The following is a 25,470-nucleotide window of genomic DNA, read 5'->3' on the forward strand; positions in this document are numbered from 1 at the left end:
TCAATAACATAATTATTTGTATACATCGTGAGAGAAAATAGGACCTATTTAAAAGGGATTATGTTCATCGAAGGTGAATGCATCATTTTGAAAAACTGCATGACGAGCTTGGAGAGCAAAATTTATGAGAACATGAGCAAAGGCCATTTAAGAAGACGGTATGAAGGAAAGTGTTGGTTGCCAGAGCAACCGATGCTAGGAGAGAAATACTTTGCAATTAGTCACCTGTTTTTGTAAAGGTGGTGATAACTTCTGTTGTAGTCTCATTTTAATGCTTGTTCATCTCCGAAGGGATTACATAGATTAACTCCTCCCATTTTAGTGAATAATGATTCCATAACGTTCACACAAATCCATTTTACATACCAAGGCCCTTGCTTAGAATCCTAACAAGTATACACATGCCTCATTTCAGCAAGACTTTGCAAAAGACAGTTGACGATTGCCAATAGCGGTGTTGCAACTGGTTGTAGCTTATGTGTTTGTGGGCAACTGATAACTTTTAAGGAGTAAGCAATATCAGGCATTAAAGGGGTTGTGAGGTGATTGCAGCTCAGTTGAGAACCAGGCCAACAGCTCAGGATGAAATTTGGTAGGTGGAGGGTTGCAAATGGCAACGCTAGGGTAAGCAACTAAACACGGTGACCTGCAATTGACAACGACCTTGGTTGGCTACTTTTTGGTGCTAGCTCATTTGAGAGGCAAGCTGGAATGTAAGGATAGGAGAAGCAACAAATTATTAACTGAGCAATGAGAGAGATCATAAGAAAAAGACTTTCCCCATAGTGTATCGTATTCCTCCTTTGTATCCACACAAATATACTGTCTTTTACTAGTGGATATGATTCATGCCACATATGGAATGTTTTGGTGACCTTAGTTGACATAATATAGCAGCCTGGCGTGATCCAAGAGCAAGCATTTGTATAATAAAATTTGTTATTCCAACCATGGCAATTTTTTTTAATTTTTTTTATTTTCAACTAGCCTGAGGCCCAAGAACCTCCCATAATTATCGTTTTTCACCGCCCACAAGCACTTTTTTATCAACCCGTAGGCACTTCGTATGCGCCTTTTTATCCGCCCATAGGTGATGCTGCCGAGGAAGCACCTTGTGGGATTTTAAACTCAAGACCTCCTAGTCCTAGACAAGCACCTTTACCAATTGAGCTCTCACCTCATCGGCAAACATGACAGTTTTATAATGTTCCAAGGTTCTCAAGTAGATGCATAGAAAAAAAAAACCACTTTAAATCTTACCCTTAAGGGGCAATCTGCTGTTATTTTACACTTGGTCAATAGAGAAAGGCAAACCCTTTTAAAACCGACAGGCTCAAATTGCCTATGCCAGTACCATCAAAACCTTTAAACTGACAGGTTCCAGAGTGCAGAGAGTTAACCACCATGACACCAAGCTGTTCTCCCTTCTGTCAATCATAATGTGAACGGCCTCCATTCCTTTCCTCTTCAATGTGCTCATGCCAATACCGTGCCCCCTTAGAGACCAATATCCAGAAGTTGGAGCTGGAATTCATGTCTTCAAGAATAAGGAGATTAATTGCATCCATCAGGTTCCTCCACATCAAGGTTGATACCCCATTTGATTACAGAACTTCGACATTCTACTTTCACACAACTTTTCAAGGTGCTTTTAAAGGAGCGAACCAAACATGGTTCGATGCAACTTAGTTGCTCATGTGTACTACAGTCAAGGGTGTCTTCCTCAACTAATTCTCATATATTGAGGAAAGAGCGATATTGAAACATGATTTCTATACCTTCGTATTCTTGCAGCATGCCTCAACCAAAGAAATGACTGAAACAAGACCACAAGTAGCTGGGTCTTGATGACAGTGGTTTCAAGCAATCTCACATTTACGTGAAATGCCCTTGCCAACCCTTCAAATAAAGCACCTCCAAGAAAATGCAGAGCACCACCCTTCTCAGGTTCTCCATTTTTGTGTTAAGCTCATCTAGGGTGACATTATGCTCTTTTTGGAAGAACTCTATAAAAAACCTCTCCAAAAGTGTATAAACAGGTTTTTCTACATTGTTTGATGCATGTGCCATGTATATTAGTTCAAGCAAAACATTTGCAATTCCATGGTTTACTGCTTCAAACCAGAAGTTGGATGTTTTCCATGGTTCCGATTGTAAGGCTTGTATCCACCTAGAAGAAGACAGAAATTCCGATACAAAAAAGGTCACTTGGCAGATTCCACATTTCACAAGAGCTTCCCACATAGATAGAAGGCCCAACATGAAACTTCCAAGGTGGTGGTTTCTTCGGCATTCTGAAGTTCCCTCAGAAGACTCCTCACTCTTCGAATCCCCTGTAGGCTCCGTAGGCTCCACACACTTCCTGATGGAAATTCCTGTTTCCCTGCTTTTGTCATGCTTGAACAGCTTCTGCAATGCACCCTTCAATTCTGCAGTGAAGACAAGTTTGTCCACATATTGAGAATCTGATATAGACAAACATATGCACTGCCGCAGAGTTTCTGGATTATACCCAAAGGCTTCCAAGGGATATTGAAGACACAAATGTAAAGCTAGGGCAACACATCGTCGAGCTAGTCCCCTCTCAATTCTGAATCTATCCTCAGCACCAACTTCATCGTTTATTTTGTGTAACTCAGATGAGAAACTCGGATCTTTGCTATTAATATTAGATTGCACTATTGCATCAAAGCCTCCCAGTTGCAATTGCCCACGTTCCAAAGACAGCATCATTTCAATTGAGGTACAGACTGCTGCCAGCTTTACACGCAGTAGATGTCTTTGGTTGTCAATCAGTACAAGATCTGCACAGCATTCCACCACCCCAGCACAGCAACGCAGTGTTCTATCAAGAAGAGAACAGCTTTCATTTTCCCGACTGCATGATTGCACTCCTGTTGAACCTGCAGTTGTGTCTGAAAGCTCACCTATTGCATTTGCCAAATTGGAGCACTTCTTCACACTATCAGTATCGTTTTCATAGAATGTGCTCTGTTTCAGCACTGCTCTTTTCTGCTGACAGAAACCGCAGGAAGATTTAATGTTCTCTTTTTGCTCCACAAAGTGGTTGTGGAGCTGTGTGGTCACATTGAAGGCCCCAGTCGAAGCACCGCATGTTGAAAGTGCCTGATCTTGAAGCCTGGCATCATACTTGAGAGCATTTTGAGCACTCTGCCTCCAACTCTCCACTTCTTGAGTGATGCGCTTACGAATATCACAGGAGATGTTTGCAAGAGTTTTCTTGCATGCTGCTGAGCCAGCTGCATCAGCAGCAATTCCTGCAACACAATTCTAAAAAGTTATAAATTAATAAGCCATCTGAGAATTATATCGGCAAAGACAAGATTGAAAAGCAGCCAAGGGAAACAAAAACCAACTTGCAGCTATTCCAAGAACAAATGGACTTTCATCTGGACTAGCAAGCACAGCCAAAGCCTCTGATGTTCTCTCTGCTGTGTGGTTTTTTGCGTACTCCATTGCAGGACTGAGTGCTTCTTGAATGGCAGATGTAATAATCTAGTCAAACAGACTTGACATGCATTAGATATGCAACAATTTATAGTTGTATTGTAAAGAGTGCACCTTAAAATGGAGAAACTAAGTCTAGAAGCCATAACACACAAGAACTCTGGAAGTCTGACTACACACACATTTTCAACTACTGCTTCTACTTGGCTTTCCTGTTGAGACTCTCCTTCCTTGACCATTGAGCCTTGCATTGAGCCTTGAAACTTGTGTGCAAGGGCCGTTTCCAACTTTCTCACGGCTTCTTCTAAGATGGGGGGTACGCATCTCAAGGACGCTGCTCGAGCAGCATTGACTGCAGTGGTATCGACCACGAAGTCTACCAACCTCTGCAACTCTTGCCGTTGCTCAAAAAAGGTTTGCTGCCACAAGAGTTACCGGGTATCAGCACACATGACCTATCATTTGTAGGAAACAAGAACACAAAATGATGACACACCTGTAGCTTCACTTGAATGTAATTATCTGGAGAGGTCAAAACATCTTCCAGACCAAAAGAGATTGCTCGATCAAATATTTGAGAGTTTTTAGGGTGATGTACAGGGGTAATTTTTCTCAATGACTTGACAATAACCGCATTGGATTTGGAAGCACTGTTTGAATTCTGTGATTGTCTTTCACTCTCCATAAGAAGCAGGCGAAGCTCCTAAACATGAGGCACACAAAACTTACATTTCGATAATACCAGGGCAGAGTTTCTTGACTTGTCAGCAACTAAGAACCAAAAAGCATCCAAGTGTAGAACTTCTCACCATTAATCTGGGACAACATTGCTGGATATAGCTAGCATCAACCATACCGATTATTCTGTCAAGCCCATGGCTGTTTTTTGTGTCAAGCATGCAGCCATTATCCTCTGCAAATCTGTGAGTCTTGCCTGGTTCAGCCATATTGTGATGCACATTGATGTCCCAAGCTGGCAAATCCATAAACTCAAAAAATCTGTCTAATGAGGCAAGTATACACATGCTAGGAACCTGCACACGCTCCAAATGTGGAAAAAAAGTATCATAAGGTCAAAGATAATCTAGTTCAGAAAGAATTCCAGCATATCAAAACTAGGCTGCTGGCTCCATTCCAAAAAAGTCAGGGCATTCAGGAATCACCCCAAAGCTATCACTTTTCGGGTCCAGAATGGAATAGTTATACACATTTCGCAGAGCCAATAGTGCCTTCTGAAAATAGGGAAGTGTGACTGCATGCTGGTCAGCCTGTTAAAAAACAGAAAAGCACACATATCCCCACACAAAGCTCAACAATAGCAACAAAGTCAAATCGATCCCAAGGCACCAAATGTAAAGAAACTCAACTGAAAAACGCCCATTCCCATGAAGGAATACTTTATACCTTGATTAACCGGAGGAAATCAAGGACCCAAGGTAAAGTAATGAGCATTGTCTCACTTATTATTGCTTTCTCTATTGTTTCCACCACATCGATTGGTGGATCAGTCCTACGTATGTCCCATTCAAACCCTTGACTTGGAGATCCAGCCCCTGGAAAAAAGTAGAGAAATCTGGCACCACAATTCTGACTTGTAAAAACACAAAAAAATCAACAAAGCTATTCAAAACAATAAAACTAAAGCACCAAAGTACAAAACTTACAAACTCTTACCCAAGCAAACCAGATAGTGCTTTTAAACTGAGCACACGCTGTGTCAACACACAACCAATTTCGGCTGCATCTCGAGAGTGCTGAGGAATTCTGCTTCAAATTACAATTAAACATTGCATTGAAGTGATGTAATAAAATTAACAAGTTATATCAAAATCTTTGATTTGCACTTTTCAAGCCCTTGTGCATAGAGTTTCCAAGGCTTACTCCGTCAATTTGCAGATTTTGGATTTTAAGCTCCAAATCATCTGCATGCTTAAGCGATAGCTATCTGCAGCCTCCATTATCCATACATAAACCCGCAATGATGGTGGGAAAAAGCTAGTAAAATCCATTCCTGCTAATTTGGCTTTCTGGGGCTTCACATCGTTGAGATTTTGTAAGCTTGACTTCAGCACCTTCACACCACCTTTTGAATCACCAACATTGTTGGCCTTATTACCAAGGCTGAGAGGTACTAAAGAGCATGCAGTTTTGTTTATCTGTCCCAAAGTAAGTCGATCGTGTAACTTCTGCAACTTCACGGGATCTTGTCGAGCAAGACCTGTCACTACTGGATCTGTCTCTCCACACATAGCCACCTGTCAGAAATTTGAAAGAAACCTTTAAATGTAGCACAAAATATACTTTTGATCACTATCCCATCAATGTGAAAGCTAACCAGTATAGTTATGTTGATAACATCTTAAAGTATTAAACCAAAAAATTTGTCATACAATTTTCTCATTGAGGTTTAGGCCATCTCCACTCCCTCTCCTTCCCTCAAGTATCAACCTCCCCTTATTCCTTGCTTTTAACTCTCCTCTTGTCACCAATCTCTTGGATTATGGCACGTGCTTATATGTTAACTTGGAGTAGGGTTTCATGTACAGCATCCATGAGACTCTGACTTGGACATGTGCATGGATTTCATGGACAGCATCCATGAAGAGTTCAAAGACATGGTTGTGTCGGAATGCACAGCGGAAAATGAGACAACTGCTGTGAGAAAGAAAACGCAGAAGTGTAGAGAGAGAGAAGCTGTATAAACTCTGCTATATACACAAGATCCGGTACAAAGAATGGTGTGGGGGCAAGGGTGGTATTTATACCACCCTACAGTGCTGGTCGGCCAGCCCAAAAACAGCCGACAGGCTAACTGCATGTCCACGACTGGGTGGGAGCCAATCGGCCAGCACAGGTACAGTCAGCCAAGACAAAAAGCTCAGTCGACCAGGACAGAATGAATCGCCCAGAACAAGACAGCCCCCACGACCAAAAACAGGGAAAAAGACATGGAAAAATGGAGATAACTCTTGGGCGGGCACACCCACAACAGAGGCCCTCACTGAGTAATATGGTATAGATAGGAGATCACTGCTAGCACCCCCTCTCAGCTCCTGGATGTGGAACCAACCCCAGTGAGTTGGAGTGTTGCCGGAGCATCGCCTGAGGTAGAGACTTCGTGAAGAGGTCCATTGCATTGTCCTCCATCGAACAAAACTCCAGCAAGATGTCATCAGCAAAAAACTTCTCACGAACAAAGTGACTCTGGATGACTGTGGGTCCCGCCTGTGGAAACCCAGTAACCTCTGCAACCTCACCACCTCACGAGAAGCACCACAAGCAGCCCAGTACTTTGCCTTTGTAGAAGACAAGGTAAAAGTTGGTTGCCTCTTGCTGCTCCAAGAAATAGCTCTTGAGCCAAGGATAAAGCCGTAGCCTGATGTAGATCTCCTCGTGTCTAGGTCTCCTCCCCATTGTGAGTCACTCCAACCTTGAAGTCTAACTCTTTCTGACGTTCCCCCCTCTAGTGTCATAGAAGAGTCCAAGATCCTTCGTACCCTACAGATACCGCAAGATCCGCAATTTTGCGTCCCAATGAGTCTTCAAAGGTATCTGCATGAATGAGCTCAACAGCCCCACTGGAAAGCTCAAGTCCAATCTCGTGTTCAGCAACCAAATCAATGAACCAACAAGCTTCCGATACAAGGAGGCATCAACCTGTTGACAAGGGTCACTAACTTTAACTTTGGTATGCCGATTCCTGGGAGCCTACTGAAGACCATACAAGGCCTTACGTAACCTGTAAACCAACCCCTTTGAACTCGGAACCTCAAAGCCTAGAGGTTGCTCAACATACAGCTCCTCCTTCAAGTCGCTATCTTCTACTGACATGGCTTTCCTTCAAGTCCCCAGGGAAAGAGCTTCCTCAACTGCAGTAGGCTCTTTGTCCCAAATGATACGAGACATCAAAGCATACTTCACCTGTAAAGACTCCTCTGACTGACAAACGCAAGAACTAGAATGTCCCTGCCTGCTGCCAACATCTGGCAAGCCATCCACCATCTGGTCCCGGAAAGCCCGCCACGGCGTATCCACATTCAAGTGGTCATGACGAAACTGCCACAAATCACCTAACTGAGAATCTGTAAGAGAGAGTGTTGAGAGCTTGTAGATCCCATTCTCCACTCCGCCTTCCCATACAACCTGGGCTATTGCTTTGTCCCGAAGAGCAACAAAATGCTCATCAAACTCCACCCGTACGCCAATCTTGCAAACCTCATGCACTGACAACAGACGAAAACCAAGGGATGGGACAAAAAGAACCTGGGAGGAATGCTTCCCCCCTCTGCCATCGGGAACGATCTCTAACCTACCCTCCCTGTGAATAGAGATAGTGGACTTGTCACCAATAAGGATATGACCTACGTGCCTTCGAAGATCTTGTAATAACATTCACTTGCCAAAAGAAATGAGCATTTCTCGCCAGACGAGAACAAGAGTTATACTAGCTCTTTTTGAGCGAGGACAACTCAGAAGCTTGGCACATTCTAGAAGAAAAATGAAACCGATCCCGTCAAGTGGAAAATGACTCCGTTGGACACCCACACGCGTAATAGCACAACTTAATACCACAATTTGAAATGGACAACTTAATTACAACTTGAAATTGAAATGAAATGAAATAAATAGATGGACACCAACACTGGGGCCGGAACGGGCCGACCCCCCCCCCCCCCCCTCAATATATGATATATTTATTGGGAGTATTTAACAAATACAATGCTCCATGGGTTCCAAGAACCAGATGATGTCCATGTACAAGATGAATACAGTACCAAACAAATAGGCTTGAAGTAGATGTTCGAAGCAGAGTGACCACTTGCGTGGTCCAGTCTCTACGGTCCTGTGCTTTCACTGGACTCCGCGGAGAGCGCCTCATTGGTGTTCCAAGACCACGCACAAACAGGCGCGTCACATGAGACACCGGCCTAGCCTCAAGTGAACGAGACACAAAAACTGGAGATCCATGTCAGCAAAATACTGGCCTCTTCACATGAGACACCGGCCTGGCCTCAAGTGAACGAGACACAAAAACTGGAGATGGACCAAATGGTCGGCCAATTGGTGACATCCTGTTCCGGCCCCCCCCCCTCAATATATGATATATTTATTGGGAGTATTTAACAAATACAATGCTCCATGGGTTCCAAGAACCAGATGATGTCCATGTACAAGATGAATACAGTACCAAACAAAAAGGCTCGAAGTAGATATTCAAAGCAGAACGCTAGCGTGGTCTAGTCTCTACGGACGGTCATGTGCTTTCACTGGACTCCGCGGAGAGCGCCCAACTGGTATTCCAGGACCACGCACAAACAGGCGCTCCCGTACTAACGCTTGGCTCTCTCGATCTCAGCACCTTTGGACCGAGGTTCTCCAATAGAGCTTGGACTACCCGGCACCGAACGGGTGTTGCCGTGGAGAGAATTCCTTATCGGATTTATCACAAAGTACTTTACTTAAATCTGAAAATTCACTTACTTGTGGATGGCAGATGGAAGTCCAATACCCAAGGTATCTATGTCTAGTTACTTGAGTGGGACACCAGATGTAGCCACTTGAAGAAGGAAGACGCCGCCTATGGAAAGGAAGTGCAACCACCTGTTGTGCGGGACACAACCACCTTCTTGAGGAGAAGGAGGCGTAGAAGGAGTCGCCTAGCTGCAGAGAAGGATCAGGACATACTGTGGATAGCCGCCTGCTGGAGCACAGCCTGCTGGTGGTGGACAACGACCTGTATGCAAAGCACCGCCTATTGGAGATGGAGCGCCAGCCGCCTGCTGGAGGGTGGCACACAGCCGTCTGTAAGAGTGGGCAGCCGTCTAGTAAACAGGCACAGAACTCCTGCTGACAGGCGCAGAACTCCTGCTGACAGGCGCAGAACTCCTGCTGAGTGCACAGCCGTCTGTGTGGATGGGGAGGCGCTGTGCCGCCTGTAGTACAGTGGATAGGGCAGCCTGTTCAATAGCCGCCTGGAAAAAGCATGCGCAGCAGTTCCATAGCCGCCTGGGAGAGTATAGAAGTGCAGCCTGTCAGCAGCCGCGTACAGAAGTGCAGAAGAAGCAGTTTGCTCGTGTACATGCGCAGCCTGAAGGAGCGAAGAGATGAATGCCCGATTCTCCTTCACGTTAGGGGTGGTGGCTTTGATTTGTAAGGGTTGGAGTGGAGTATAATCTTAGTGTTGGCTGGCTCCCCACGCTTGCATGTGGGTGGCCAGTTCCAAGGGGGTGTGGGTAGGTGACCATGCACCCACCCCCACACACACACTTAAGTGGGGCTCCCCACCTTGGGCCCTAAGTGGGTGCCCAAAGGGGGTGCCCACTTTTAAGTGTGTGAACTAATGACCTTATAAAACAAAGGTTAGAGATTAAAGTATTAAACTAACATGTGCAATATACTTACCACCTGTTCACATGCTCCAAAACTCGTCAGAAGATAGAGCAAACTTCACGACTCACTGGCAGGCGTCCCCGCTCAGTAAGTAACACGTCAAGCAGGCAAACACAAAAATACAAGTCATGCGAAAACAGTTTCAAACATGCAGAACATGAGTGCATGTGCAAATAGTATCATGGACATATCTCCCGTTCATGAAACAAGTACAAAATATCTGTCGGCACAAAAATGGCACGACGTAAAACATAAAAACCTGGTCTTCCTATGGAGTGACAATCCCATAGATAAGACACGGCACAAATACTGGCTCTTCCATGGCGTGACAATCCCATGGGTCGAACACAGTCCAGGTCATACACGGGTGGCACCAGTCTGGCTCCCGTCCATGTCAACAAAATACTGGCCTCTTCACATGAGACACCGGCCCGGCCTTAAGTGAACGAGACACAAAAACTGGAGATGGACCAAATGGTCGGCCAATTGGTGACATCCCGCCGGGCTTCTAAAGAGTTGTCCTCAACTGAAAAGCCTCAAGATATGCCTGCAACAACTGTGGGTAATCAACAAAATAGTCCTCATTTACCCATTTTGCATCAATAGGCACATAATTCTTAAACTTCACAAGGTATCTCCTGGAAAGCTTCCCTGCAGGTAGCTTTCGCTCCTTGTGAAAAACAATCTGTTCTGGCTGGAGGATCTCCTCAAGCTCTTCAATCTCTGGCGGATCTTCTGTGACAGGCTCATCAGGATCTGGCCCCACATATTTCCGAAATAGACTCACATGAAAAGCATTGTGAATCTTCTAGTGACTAGGTAAAGCAAGCCTGTAGGACACTTCATTGATCTTATGAATCACCTTGAAGGGTCCATAATAGAGAGGAGAAAGCTTAGGATATGATCCTTCTCGTCCTGGCCTCTTCCGAAGCCTAGCCTTCTCAAATTTCAGCAAAACCCAATCACCTTCTTTGACTTGCATATCCCTTCTATGCTTGTCAGCAGCCATTTTATGCTTATCTTGTAACCTTGCAATGGCTGTCCGCACCTGACCAAAGACTACATCCAAATCACGAACATATTCATCAGCTGCAAAAATCTCATCCTTTGTACGAAGGATGGGTGGCAATACCACTCAATAGATAATCTCAAACGGAGCTTTTCCCGTGGAGGCATGGATCGTATTGTTGTAGGCAAACTCAACAAGTGGAAGATACTTCTCCCATGCAGTCTTTTGATCTGCCACATAACATTTCAACAAATCCAACACGGCTGAATTTGCAGCTTCACTTTGGCCATCCGTTTGGGGATGATAAGCTGATGAAAACTCAAGCTTAGTACCCATACTATCAAATAGAGCCCTCCAAAAGAGGCTAGTAGTCCTGGGATCTCTATCCCCAATAATGGATTTAGGCATACCATGATGCTTGAAAATGTTAGCAAGAAAAAGCTTTACCATATGATCAGCTTTAATGGTTTTCTTGATGGGCAAGAAATGAGCTTGCTTGCTAAACCTGTCCACAATGGTCCAAACAGCATCATTCCCATGCGGGATCTAGACAAGTCCATAATAAAATCCATAGTAATACTTTCCCAAGGTTGCGAGGGAATAGGCAATGGCTGAAGCAAACTTGGAGGTTTTTGCCTGTCAAATTTCACCTTTTGGCAAGTAATACATGCACGTACATAAGCCTCAATGTCTTTACGCATGCTTGGCCAAAAGAAATATCTCTGAATCATGCGAGTAGTAGGCATAATACCTCTACGACCAGCATAAGGTAGAGTGTGACATTCGCCCATAACCTTTGGACGCAAATCCTTCACCACACATAGGCAATTATCCTTCATAAGATAACCCTCGTTGATAACATAAGAGGCAAGTGAATGACCAGCCATCAAATCAGTCCATATATGGCAAAAATCAGCATCCAAATGATACAAATCTCGCATAGCAGATAAGTCTCCATGAGAGGCCACTGAGACTGTAGCTACATAAGGCCTCCTGGGTAGTGCATCGGCCACTACATTTTTCTTTCCTGGAGTATGCACAATCTGAAAATGAAACATGGAAAGAAAATTTGCCATTCTCATCTGCTTCTCTGAAAGCTTTGTTTGAGATAGAAAGTATCTCAAGCTTTGATGATCTGTCTTGACTACAAATTCAGCCCCAAGAAGATAATGTTTCCATATCTTTAAGGCGTGAATTACAGCCAAGAGCTCTTTCTCAATAGATATCCATATGAAGCTCAGCATCATGCAAACGACGACTCTCGTATGCAACTGCATGCCCTTCTTGATTTAGAACAGCTCCTATACAATCACCACAAGCATCACATTCAACGACGAATGACTTGTGCAAGTCAGGAATAATCAATACGGGTCCACATATGATTGCATGCTTGAGCTGCAAGAAAGCATCCTGTTCCTTTGAAGTCCATTTGAAAGTGGTTTTCTTCTTTGTGAGATCATGTAGAGGAGTGGCTATCATAGCAAAATGCCTTATGAAATGCCTATAATACGAACATAATCCTAGAAAACTACGTACTTGATGTACGTTTTGCAATTCGGGCCAATTCCGAATGGTCTCTATCTTTGCACGATCCATTGTAACTCCATCCTTGGATACAATATGACCAGATAATGAATCTCTGAAAGGAAGAACTCACTTTTCTTGGCATTAATGAAAAGTTTATGCCTCCGCAACTCCTCGAACACTATGACCAAATGAGTTCTGTGTTCCTGCTCATTCTTGGAGAAAACCAAGATATCATCAAAGAAGACTCCTGTAAACCTACGATGGGATCGGAATATCCTATCCATCATACGATTAAACGTAGTAGGAGCATTGGTGAGACTTAATATGGACATCTTGTGGCACCACTCGTATTTGGTGATAACCACTCTTCAAATCAAGTCTGCTAAAGCAAGCCGAACCATCAAGCTTATCCAAGATATCGTCAATACGCGGAATTGGGAATCTGTTCTTGATGGTAAGCTTGTTTAAAGCTCTATAGTCCACACACATGCGGAATGATCCGTCCTTCTTTTGAACAAGAAGTACAGGAGAGCAGTAAGGTGAGGAACTGGGCTGAACCAAACCTTTCTCTAAAAGCTCGTTTACCTGCTTCATGATCTCTTCTTGTTGTGCAGCACTGAGCACTCACTCGGTATGCGGGTTTGTTGGGTGGAGAACTACCTGGCACAAGATCTATGCAATGATCTTCGGGCCTTTGGGGAGGTAATTCACTTGGCAATGAATCAGCAAAACAGTCGTTGAATGCATGAAGATAATTCAGCCTATCATTAGACATAGCATCCACATTTTGATGATTTGGCACAAGGCTATCACGAACAAAAACCAAGTACGCAGAAAGACTCTTTTTCATTGCTTTATTAATTTGGATGTGTGATACAAGTGGGATGGAATCCCCTTCTTTGCCAGCATCAATAGAATGCATGTGGCCTTTATGCATAAAAGAAATCATATTGGACTTGTAGTCTTTGCAGAGCTCAAGTCTATGATGCCATGGCTTGCCCAACAATACATCACATCCATTTAGTGGAGCAACTAGGAAATGTTCATTACCAAGGTAGCCCTGGCTATGGATGCGCAACTTCCCTATCAACGGGGTAACCTGCACCTCTTTACCAATAAATGCAGATTCGGCTTCAATCTGAGGTCCCATGTTCTCAACCTCAATACCCAATGCAGCTGCCATTTGCATAGAGATGAAGTTATCGGTTGCACAATCATCAAACATGAATAGGGGGGGCTGATCCTTGATTTGCCCCCAAGCCTTGCATACCATTCGCTCTTTTGCATAATGACTTGTATTTCCTTGCACATCAGGAACTGCATGTACATTAGTCTTGGTCTGCTTGTCCTCGTGCTTTGGTTTGCGGTCAGGGCACTGTCTAAACATGTGCTCTTTGCTACCACAAGAAAAACATTTTCCATCCTTGACATATTGCTCTCTTTGCTCCGGAGTTAAGCCGAATTTGTTCTTCTTTGAGCCCTGATCTTTAGATGTGGTATTTTCAGCTTTACCACCCTTGTAGGTCTCCCGGAAGTTCTTTTTAGGTGGCTGTCCACCCTTTTGCAGATTTGGGACAGCCTTGTCTTTCCCCTTTGAACCTCCTTGATCCTGTTTAATCTTGAGCACCAATTGCTCCGTAGCAAGAGCAGAAGCTGTGAGCTGTTGCAAAGTATGTTTCGGGTGCAATTCAATGCCCGAACGATATGCTGGTCGCAGTCCGGAGCGAAACTTCCTCTTTCTTTCATCCTCAGTGATTTGCATAAAGGGAGTTACTTCCAGCAACACTTTCCAGAACTTGTTAACATACTGTTGCACGCTTTCATTATCTCTTTGCTCCAGCCTGTCCCACTTTTGAGTGAGAGTTTGCTCCGCATTTGGTGGCAAAAATTGAGCATAGAATCGGTCCTTAAATTCCTTCCAGGTGCAAATGGGATACTTGGTGATCTTTTCAGTGATCCAGCAATCAGGAGCAGTCCCTTTCAAAAACATGCTAGCATGGCGTACTTTAGACTTTTCTGTGAAGTCCTCATCGCTAAAGGCAATGTCAAACTGTGCCACAAATGCTAACACTTTAGAAGCATCATGCTCTCCATGAAAAACATCAAACTTAACAGATTTATCACCTGCTTTAAATTCCTTGAGCTTTCTGGCATGAGGCTCATGGTCTTCTCTTTTTCTTTTCCCCTTATCCAACGAGGCAGCCCTATCTGCATGGGCTCCATGGGCGGTCATAGAAGCTTCATGAGACACGGTGGCATGTGCTCCACAAACTTGAAACTCAGATGCATGTGACTTTTCTGCATAAGGCATTGTCTCTCCATGAGACAACTCAGAAGGCAAAATTCTTCTAGAAGCAGACCTGTCACCCCTACCATGGGATACATGTCTTGAATGCATATGACTTTCATGCCCTCCCTGAGCACTAGCATACATATACCTGTCAAGTTTTGTGCCTTGTGGAGAAGATGCATGACGAGAGGTGACTGTCACCTCTTCCTTTTGCATGAAAGACCTCAACCTTTGAGATGCAGGATCTCCATGCTTCAAACGAGGTGGATTTCTGAATTTCAGCTCTCCGTCGTCCCCCTCTTTGATATCACCCTTGCGGAGGAGGTAGGCAAGTGCCAACTCCCTTGGCTTTTTGCCCACTTCCCGTGCCATGGACTCAAAAAGTTACATCTACCATTGCATCAGCTTTCCTAGCTTCAATGGCACTTTGCACATGGGGATTGAAACCGGCCTCTGGTATAAACCAAAGTGCGGTGGACTAGCAGTCACCCTTCCACTTGTAGTCTAGATATGAAAACAAAGATGATTGGAGCTAGAGTGCCCCAAATCTGAAAATAAAACGACACCTGTTGGCCCCAAAGCTTGGCGCCCCTTGCGGTATTTCTTTATTCAATTCCAAAAATATGAAAGGCTGAGTACAACAAAACCAGCCCAGAGAGTACACCTGTATGGTCAATCTGGCAGCCCACAATACCTCTTAGCACAGAGGATTCACACACACAGATCTGTGTCTCAAAGCAACACTCTGTGCTTCCCTCTGATCAGCCAAGACCATTCAGCAGGACAACCTTGAGCATACATCTGGCATATCTCATGCACATGATTCCACAACTCAACACAAGCATACATTCACTGTCCAATCTCTCTGTTTCCACCCTTTTCAATCTGCCATACCCCTCCTCTCACAAGGGGCCAGATAGCTCAAATCTGCAACAGACATAAGCCAATGGAAAGAGAGATAGATGAACAAATTCAGAGCTTATCAAAATCAGCTCGTGGATCTGCACCGGAGGAAGTGATTGTACCAGTCTGTACTTGCACACTTGTTTCAACAACTTTGCTTCACACGTGTGGATGTACCTATCTGTACCTTCCTCTCTGCATCCACTTCAGTGCTGTACCTGACTGCACAAACCATAAAATCTGCACTGTACCAGTCCGTACAAGCCACGTGTCATTGTACTTGCATGCGCTACCTGCAACCAGTCTCTGTACCCGACTGTACCTGCTCAGCCAGTCAGCGCCGCCAGTTCCAGTTCTGTCCAGCATCTGTCCAGCGCCTGCTCTGTCCGTACAGTGTACCAGCAGTAGTACAAGACTGTACTTGCAGTCGTACCAGCCTGTGCTGCCTGAAAACTGCAGCTGCAACCGCCTGCAACAGTCTGCACCTGCTCCACAACCGCCGCCTATGCCTGCAGCAGTACCTACTGTCGTACAAGACTGTACGGGTGCTGTACGGCCTGTTCTAGCACACAGAAATCAGCAGCCGACTAGTTCCCACGTTTCTTCTCCACGCTTCTTTCTTGCACGACTCCAAAAAGCTAGAGAGAGAGAGAAGTGAGAGAGGCATGCACTCCAAAAGTGGAGTTGCCCCCTCTCCATACTTGTCCTAGGGCCCCAACTTTAATAATTATTAAAGTTTCCTAGGGGCCACTAAGGCCTAGGGGCAACCTTCAATAAAACATTAAAATATTAATGTTTTAGTTCCCACCTTCACACCTGGAAATGTCCACACATCATTATCTCTGTCCGGGCACCCCAAATGTGAATCATTTAATATTTTGACTCAGCAACCACCATGCCCACACTTGCGCTGTTCCATTTTCACAAGCCATGACAGGGATCTTCATGCAAAAATTTTAACCCTTGCTCTTGTGCCTGCAAAAGTTTTCTCATATGTTCCATTTCAGCCCTCATTGCATCAGGCTCTTGTTCAGGCATGACTGTCTTTCCTCGAGACAGTTGACCCTTTGATTCACTATCATTAACCCTTTCAAGGGGCTTGTGTCTTCCTCGCAGAGCATCAGACCCACGAGAGGCACTAGATGGACCCCTCGAATTAGGCACTTCCAAAGGGTTGCCTTGGCTGTCCATTGTGTTTAAGTGTGCTAGAAGCGGGGTGTCCAGTACACAGTTTCGTTTCCCCACTAGGAAGAGGGAAACAACCGTGCTCTGATACCAATGAAACCGATCCCGTCAAGTGGGAATAGACTCCGTTGGACACCCACACGCGTAATAGCACAACTTAAAATCACAATTTGAAATGGACAACTTAATACAACTTGAAATTGAAATGAAATAAAATGAGATAAATGGACACCAGCACTCGAGCCGGAATGGGCCGACCCCCCCCTCAATATATGATATATTTATTGGGAGTATTTAACAAATACAATGCTCCATGGGTTCCAAGAACCAGATGATGTCCATGTACAAGATGAATACAGTACCAAACAAATAGGTTCGAAGTAGATATTCGAAGCAGAACGACCACTAGCGTGGTCCAGTCTCTACGGTCCTATGCTTTCACTGGACTCCGCAGAGAGCGCCCAACTGGTGTTCCAAGACCACGCACAAACAGGCGCTCCCATACTAACGCCTGACTCTCCCGATCTCAGCACCTTTGGACCGAGGTTCTCCAATAGAGCTTGGACTACCCGGCACCGAACGGGTGTTGCTGTGGAGAGAATTCCTTATCAGATTTATCACAAAGTACTTTACTTAAATCTGAAAATTCACTTACTTGTGGATGGCAAATGGAAGTCCAATACCCGAGGTATCTGTGTCTAGTTACTTCAGTGGGACACCAGATGTAGCCACTTGAAGAAGGAAGACGCCGCCTATGGAAAGCAAGTGCAACCACCTGTTGTGCGGGACACAACCACCTTCTTGAGGAGGAGGAGGCGTAGAAGGAGTCGCCCGGCTGCAGAGAAGGAAAAGTACATACTGTGGACAGCCGCCTGCTGGAGCACAGCCTGCTGGTGGTGGACAACGACCTGTATGCAAAGCACCACTTGTTGGAGATGGAGCGCCAGCCGCCTGCTGGAGGGTGGCACACAGCCGCCTCTAAGAGAGGGCAGCAGTTTGGTAAACAGGCGCAGAACTCCTGCTGAGTGCACAGCCGTCTGTGTGGATGGGGAGGCGTCTGGCTACAGCCTGTGCCACCTGTAGTACAGTGGATAGGGCAGCCTGTTCAGTAGCCGCCTGGAAAAAGCATGCGCAGCAGTTCCATAGCCGCCTGGGAGAGTATAGAAGTGCAGCCTGTTAGCAGCCGCGTACAGAAGTGCAGAAGAAGCAGTTTGCTCGTGTACATGCGCAGCCTGAAGGAGCGAAGAGATGAACGCCCTTTTCTCCTTCACGTTAGGGGTGGTGGCTTTGATTTGTGAGGGTTGGAGTGGAGTATAATCTTAGTGTTGGCTGGCTCCCCACGCTTGCATGTGGGTGGCCAGTTCCAAGGGGGTGTGGGTAGGTGACCATGCACCCACCCCCACACACACACTTAAGTGGGGCTCCCCACCTTGGCCCCTAAGTGGGTGCCCAAAGGGGGTGCCCACTTTTAAGTGAGTGTGAACTAATGACCTTATAAAACAAAGGTTAGAGATTAAAGTATTGCAATATACTTACCACCTGTTCACATGCACCAAAACTCGTCAGAAGACACAGCAAACTTCACGACTCATTGGCAGGCGTCCCCGCTCAGTAAGTAACACGTCAAGCAGGCAAACACAAAAATACAAGTCATGCGAAAACAGTTTCAAACATGCAGAACATGAGTGCATGTGCAAATAGTATCATGGACGTATCTTCCGTTCATGGAACAAGTACAAAATATCTGTCGGCACAAAAATGGCACGACGTAAAACATTAAAACCTGGTCTTCCTATGGAGTGACAGTCCCATAGGTAAGATACAGTTCCAGGCACGAGCCTCCCTATGGAGTGACAGTCCCATAGGTAAGACACGGCACAAATACTGGCTCTTCCATGGCGTGACAATCCCATGGGTCGAACACAATCCAAGTCATACACGGGTGGCACCAATCTGGCTCCCGTCCATACAACACCATCCTGCTAACACACGGGTGGCACCAGTCTGGCTCCCGTCCATGTCAGCAAAATACTGGCCTCTTCACATGAGACACCGGCCTGGCCTCAAGTGAACGAGACACAAAAACTGGAGATGGACCAAATGGTCGGCCAATTGGTGACATCAACAAAGAGCACCTACACCTATCACAGATCCTAGCCTTTGGGAGGCCTATGCACAACAATTGTATGATGTGCCAAACGAACCTATACCACAAATGTCACACATCCCTAGGCCTACATCATCTTATCTCTTTGATTCTCCCAATGTCACTAGGGCTCTTAAAAAGCTACATAATGGGAGAGCAAAAGATCATGAGGATCTACACGCAGAACATTTCGCCCACAGGCACCACGTATTGGCTCCCATTCTTGCCAATCTTTTTTACAGAGCACTCTGTGAAGGCTTCCCACCCTCCTAGACTACCAACACCATTGTCCCCATCCACAAAGCAGGAGATCCCACGGACCCACGTAACTACAGGACTATCATGATTGGTCACACAATGGCCAAAATCTATGGGGCAATACTAGAGGACATGATGAGCTCTATGGCAGAGAGGATGGGAAACAGAGCATCAGGTCAGGCTGGCTTTAGGAGAAACTTCTCCACACTGGACCATATCTTTACTTTACGGGCTATCATAGAGGAGGCGAGGTTCTCAAAGAGACATGTGTATTGCTGCATTGTGGATTTCCACAAAGCCTTTGACTCCGTCCCTCAATCTCGTCTGATACGACGCTTGCAGGATCTCCAGTTCTCACATGAGATTATATGGGGTGTGATGGCACTATACGAGGTAGTACTAGGCCGAGTACGTGCACCCAGTGGGACCTCCGGAGATATATGTAGCACTACTGGGGTTAAGCAGGGCTGCCCACTCTCACCTACACTCTTTGGCCTATACATCGATGAGATCGCAGTATTTGTGGACAGTTTCGGATGTAGAGGTTCACCATTGGCTCAAACAGTAGTGCCCATATTGCTATATGCTGACGATATTGTCTTGATCTCATATTCAACCGAGGGTTTACAGAAACACTTAAATGCATTGGACAGATTTTGCAGGGGGAGAGACCTTACGGTCAATTTGGGCAAAACCAAGGTTATGGTCTTCAACACATCTTATGCAGTCGCCTCACGATTTTCTTTTATATACAGAGATGCCCCAGTGGAGATTGTGCAGAAGTATGTGTATCTAGGAATCACTTTTACAGGCCCTTTGTTTTGCATGACCACAGCTGCCATTGACCGACTTGCAAGGGGCAGGCCTCCCTAGCTCGTATGGAGAGACAGTGTTTCCAGGCACATTTCCAAGAACCCCGCACTAAGTGCTGGCTCTTTGATACTCTAGTATGACCAGCGGCTATGTATGGTGCAGCCCTTTGGGGGCCAGGCCTAGGGAAGGATCATTGGAGGAGCATAGAGAGGCTACAGGTGATTCTGTTGTCACACATGATCAAGAGTAAGCCATCTGTACCACATGACATTCTACATGCAGAGTTTGGGGTGGCCCCACTGGTTACAAATGCCCTTTTTTCCTCTATGCAATTATACCGCAAGAGGGAAAGGGAGCGATTGAGACGAGCTGGACTGCCCTCCTCAACGACACGGCCACCACCATTACCGACACATGCATGGTACTCTAAGGTAGTCGAGTGGTTTCATGCACATGGCATACAAATGGACCATCTCCCCCCGTTTCAGTATAGCCTAGATTCCCCATACCTTGATCTCTCACATCAGGAGATCAACCGGATCATCCGGTTAGATCTACTCGGGCTACACATACACCAGACATGGGTGTCTCGATCAGACATTGGTACGTGTGAGTTCTATAGACATCACTTCTTGAGACTCTCCGAGGATGGATTCTTTGAGATCCCGTGATACATACAGATACACGTCTCACATGCCATGCGTATCACGATCGGCCAACTCAGGGTATCCTCCCACCGCCTCAGAGTAGAGACTGGCAGAGCTGAGGATATCCCACATGACTTCCGAGAGGTATTCGGACCACTCACACAGGTGATTCAGTTTGAGGATTAGACGTGCTTGGGGATGTACTTGATGGAGCTCAGACAACACAGGGATGTAGTGTTGAGGTAGTATGCTGAGAGAGCCCCGGCTCCGACAGGACACCTCACAGAGAGCCATCACAGATTTCTTTGTGGTACATACATGCACATCGGAATCTACTGCCCACAACAGTTCCTCTACTACAACATCAGAGCCCACCACCCGTACCCATGCTCCCAACTCCACACCCCAGAGGAGTTCTTAGTGAGAGAGTTCGATCCATTCTACGAGCCAGACGTCCCCAACCCAGAGCATCAGGACCCTCCACCACACAAAGACAGATTCATGAGGTTCTCTGCCGACATGTCATGCTCTCATCACAGAGGCCTGACATTTACTCCACCATCAGATCAGTTCTGGCCGAGGCGGGTATCGACATTAGCTGATCACAGCATATCTCACTCTACACAGGATCATCTGTTGATCACATGTTTTCATTTTACTTTTTCTTTCAGTATTCCATGGCTCAGTATATCCATGGTACCATTCTATTACCTTTGGTCTCATAGGCCCCTGGGGTTTTCCGTAGGCGTTAATATAACTTTCTTTCTCTCTCTCTCTCTCTCTCTCTCTCTCTCTCTCTCTCTCTCTCTCCACACACACAGACACACCCTCACTCTACTCAAATCATTTAGCACTATTACATTCCCGGCTGGCTCCACAAAGTAGTGATTATATCTTGAGGAGTCCTCTACTCATTGGTTGAGTTGTGACTTTTGTATACCCTGGGATACTTAAATAGAAGACTCGTTTTTCCAGAAACATAATAATAATAACACCATTGCACATTCAGGACATAGAAGTTCACCTGAACAAATTGCTCCAGAAAAAACTCTGCAGCAACAATTTAATTGTGCTTAAAACCTGAAGAAAAGGGATGTTGTAACTGAAAAAAAGATACCTGTAACCTCAATTTAACATGTGCAACACCATGAAAGGAAACGATGAGAAAAGAGTAAATTACCAGTGAACCAAGGATAGTTTTCAATCAGCAGAATATTCATGAGATTTTTGACACTTTCTTGTGTCTTCAAATATGAGTCATCGATTGTGTAGCCAAAAGAATTTTGCACAGAGGCAGCCTCTCTTATAATTGCATAAAAATGATCCCGACAAAGCTCCCGGTTATTGTATACTTTTTGTGACTCCTACATTGTCAAGAAAAACTGATGTTGATCAGGGTTTGCTAAGATGAAACGAAGGTGAGAAAAATAAAGCATTGCATAACAACCATCAACCAACTTACACGGCTCTTATAGTGGTTTCTGGAATCCCTGGCTGCTTGGAAAGGTAAGGAAATGGGCGTTCCAATATCTGATGATTGTGAATGGGCATTTTGTGCATTAGAAAGTTTATAGGACTTAAACGAGTGCAATGCAGTCGCTTGATGACTGATCAATGATTCTTTCATTCGCATCAGTAGAGCAGGAGAAAATTGCGCTAACACTGGATGATTTATGAGGGCTGAAAGCAGAGGTTCTCCAACTGCAGCAACAACCAGACAAAAGATCAGTGTAATTTACTATACAATAGACACACACACACATACATACTATGTATGTATGTAGGTATGTGTATGTATGTTACATATACATGTAGATAGGTAGGTGCGGAAGTACATGTATAAGTATGGGTGTATGTATGTGTATATTAAATATTTGAATATATACATATAGGTAGATGTATATGCACATATGCATATATGTGTATGCATATGCACATATGAATATATGTATATGGATGTCGATATGCATAGGCATAGGTATATGTATATTGTGCAATGCGCATGCACATGCACATATATGTATACTTTACACATGCACATCCACATACATATACATATACATATAAGTGCATGCATGTATATAGTATATACATACATGTGTGTGTGTTCAAATGTGAGTTGCGATTATTATCCATGCACATTTTAACAGCTAGATGAGAGAATATCTAGCATACCAGAGTCTAAGACTCGGCCCAACTGCTCCATTACGATGCATGCGTATAAAGAACAGTCATCACCACATCCAAACAGCTTTTTCTCACTGTTGTCTCTTCCATTCTGCTGTTTTGCAAACTGCCTAAGACTGAGAAGCAGGAACAGATATTGCAACTCTCCTATCAAAGATGGCACCATCTTTTCATTCATTAGTTTGGAATGCACAGTTGCAAACCTCTTAAGTTTTAGAACAGTGCTATTTGGAACAACAGAGCTTCTTGACACATTTTTTGTTGAGCCTACGAATGCAACTCCATCCGCAGGGGAGATGCATCGGTTATAGCCAGCAACACAGAGCTGGTTCAAGCTGCAGTTTGCTGTTTCGACTGTCTTGGGCTTCAATTTGCGTTTCTCATCACATCGCTGCATGAGAGCATCCATGTCAACTTTCAGAGGAGCTGAACTTCGTGTCCTGGGAATGCTGTTGTTACTTGGCTTGCTGGATTCTACTTTTGCTAGAACAAAGGCGCTGTCTACAACAGGATTTTCCATTGGCGTGGGGTTCACTCGCCGCTTCTGACGCAAAGAGAGTCGAGAAAAATCAGTTGAGCGAAATTGTTTACCATTAACCCTAAAACCTGAAATTCTCAACGAAATGCACCTAAGCCTCAGAAATTCAATGCAAACCCTAGGGCTGCCCAAGCATTGTATCTGAACATAATTGAAATACCAGCAAATCCAAAGACAATCAGAAATATTATGTCTCTGCATCACAAACACAGCAGTAAACTCTAAAATTATAAAAATTACTACAAAGACAATCAGAAATATTATGTCTCTGCATCACAAACACAGCAGTAAACTCTAAAATTATAAAAATTACTACGTCTATGCATCATTAACACATCAGGAAACTCTTGATGATTTTAAAAAAATTACCTTTGAGCAACATAAATACACCATTAAACCCTAGAATGATCACGATTATCATGTCTTAGCAGTGAAAAACAGTTAGCATCCAGATACACCAGTAAAACCTAGAATGATAAGATTAGCATGTCTTATCATACAAATACACCAATACACCCTACAATGATCAAGATTATCGAGTCTAAACATGGTAATATACCAGGAAACACTAAAATGGTCAAAAAGCAAAATGCATGTGCATTAAAACACACCATGGAACCCTAAAATGATGAACAACGTCACATTTGTGCAGCATACACGCACCAGTGAACCCTAACATAGCATAGAAATAAAACACTAAACCCTAAAATGAATGAAAATGCAGAATGTGCATCAAAAATTTACAGGTCTTATTTGTAGTTGGATGGACTTCTGAGAAACATGAGTATTGGAAACCCCCAGGACAGGGAATTCTGCATCATACGACTGTTCCTCGGGCTTAATTGGTGTCTTGATGGGAGCTGTTCTGCTCACAGAAGGAGCCGAGCTCGTTGTGTTTGATGCATTTTGTATGCTGCTCGCTTGCTCAGTTTTCCCGCTTTCTGAATCAGACTGTGCTGCTGACACCCTTTCTGACTCGGTCCTCAGATACTCTAAGAAGGCTATGGCGAAAGAAGGAGGGGATGTTTGCGACAGTTTCTCCATATACCCGCGAACTTGACGGTCCTGCACAGAAGAAGAGAACGTGGTTTTCTCATCAATAGAGCTGAAAGGCAAACAAACTCAGACATCCGAGAAGACGATCAAAAGGGGGGAGGAAACCTGGCGATGATCTGCAGGATAGGAAGGTAGGGGGTTTCCAGCAATCCAAGTGACCAACGTTGAGAGGAAGGAAGAGGCATGCTGCTGTTTTTCCTTCTTCTCATCGTCTTCCTGGAAGAGGTATTGGATCAGAGACGAATCAACTGCCGAAGGACTGGCCATTTTATCTTGCTGTGCAGTAGAGGAGAACGGAATCAAAGGATCGCCATAGCCGAAATTTCTTAAACACCTGTGTTTTTTCAACGACCCTGAATTTAAATTTGTTCTTTAGGATCGGGATTCGAACCTGGGTTCTCAAATCGACCCAACCTGTGTCGAGGGCGGCCGGCACATCAGCTCAGCTCTTGGACACCCCACAATGTGTAAAGGCTTCACCAAGCTAATAAGCAAAGTTCAAACAATAAAACGCTTAATATGACCTTAATATCAAAATTCCCCAAAAAAAAAAAATTGTGTGTTGTACACCCCTCTATCCTCTCACCGGTCGTTGGCACAACGTCCCTCTTTCTCCACTCTGCACAAGGACTCCCACAAAGAGCAAACAGTGTAATTGATGACATTAGGAGATAGAGATAATGTCTAGCTCATGTCAAGTTTCAATCCCCAAGCAGTGAGATAAAGACAATGTCTAGCTCATGTTAAGTTTCAATCCCCAAACAATGAGCCCAAGAATTGTCATCTCAAACTCATTCCTTAGCGTATGTTTACATTTCATTGTAAGATCATGTCAAGTTTCAATCCCCAAACAATGAGCCCAAGAATTGCCATCTCAAAATCATTACTAGCATATGTTTACATTACATTGTAAGATCTTGTTTTTGGTGATCACCCATAAGGATGAAGTCATGGCAATAAATATATGCCTTCCAAGCTCACAAAAAATATACCAATTCACATATGAAGGGCTTCAAGAGCAACCAAGTGTGAATCAATCCACTAGCTTCAACA

The 25,470-nt window shown here is 44.6% G+C and overlaps 1 protein-coding gene across 5 annotated transcripts; it reads right to left on the minus strand.

The window, feature by feature from the left end:
- Nucleotides 1-1,165: 1,165 nt before the first annotated feature.
- LOC147638569 (uncharacterized) lies at nt 1,166-24,917 on the minus strand. Of its 5 annotated transcripts, XM_086798483.1 has the most exons (16): nt 24,809-24,917; nt 24,523-24,693; nt 24,106-24,426; nt 22,812-23,367; nt 22,099-22,337; nt 21,817-22,000; nt 21,661-21,686; nt 5,350-5,723; nt 5,143-5,232; nt 4,873-5,041; nt 4,632-4,736; nt 4,278-4,502; nt 3,965-4,171; nt 3,651-3,887; nt 3,378-3,516; nt 1,166-3,278 (listed from the first exon to the last, which is right to left on the minus strand). In XM_086798483.1, exons 2-16 carry the CDS (start codon nt 24,682-24,684, stop codon nt 1,876-1,878), a joined length of 4,437 nt encoding a protein of 1,478 aa, XP_086654609.1. In that variant the 5' UTR covers nt 24,685-24,693; nt 24,809-24,917; the 3' UTR covers nt 1,166-1,875. The 5 variants fall into 5 exon arrangements, with proteins under 5 accessions (XP_086654609.1, XP_086654610.1, XP_086654608.1 ...); XM_086798484.1 differs by lacking the exon at nt 24,809-24,917 and having other exon boundaries at nt 22,812-23,364; nt 24,523-24,786; XM_086798482.1 differs by lacking the exon at nt 24,809-24,917 and having other exon boundaries at nt 24,523-24,786.
- Nucleotides 24,918-25,470: the final 553 nt, after the last annotated feature.

Source organism: Cibotium barometz, chromosome 5 (assembly GCF_041138505.1).
Source record: "Cibotium barometz isolate CiBa-2024 chromosome 5, ASM4113850v1, whole genome shotgun sequence".
Lineage (NCBI taxonomy): Eukaryota > Viridiplantae > Streptophyta > Polypodiopsida > Cyatheales > Cibotiaceae > Cibotium > Cibotium barometz.

Excerpts from the sequence above, each read along its gene's own strand:
- LOC147638569 (XM_086798483.1), bottom strand. The coding sequence starts at position 24,684 with ATGGCCAGTCCTTCGGCAGTTGATTCGTCTCTGATCCAATACCTCTTC. Across the intron at positions 24,427-24,522 it reads ATCCTGCAGATCATCGCCAG|GACCGTCAAGTTCGCGGGTA; the intron begins GTTTCCTCCCCC and ends TCTTCTGTGCAG. Across the intron at positions 22,338-22,811 it reads GGGCCGAGTCTTAGACTCTG|TTGGAGAACCTCTGCTTTCA; the intron begins GTATGCTAGATA and ends TTGTTGCTGCAG.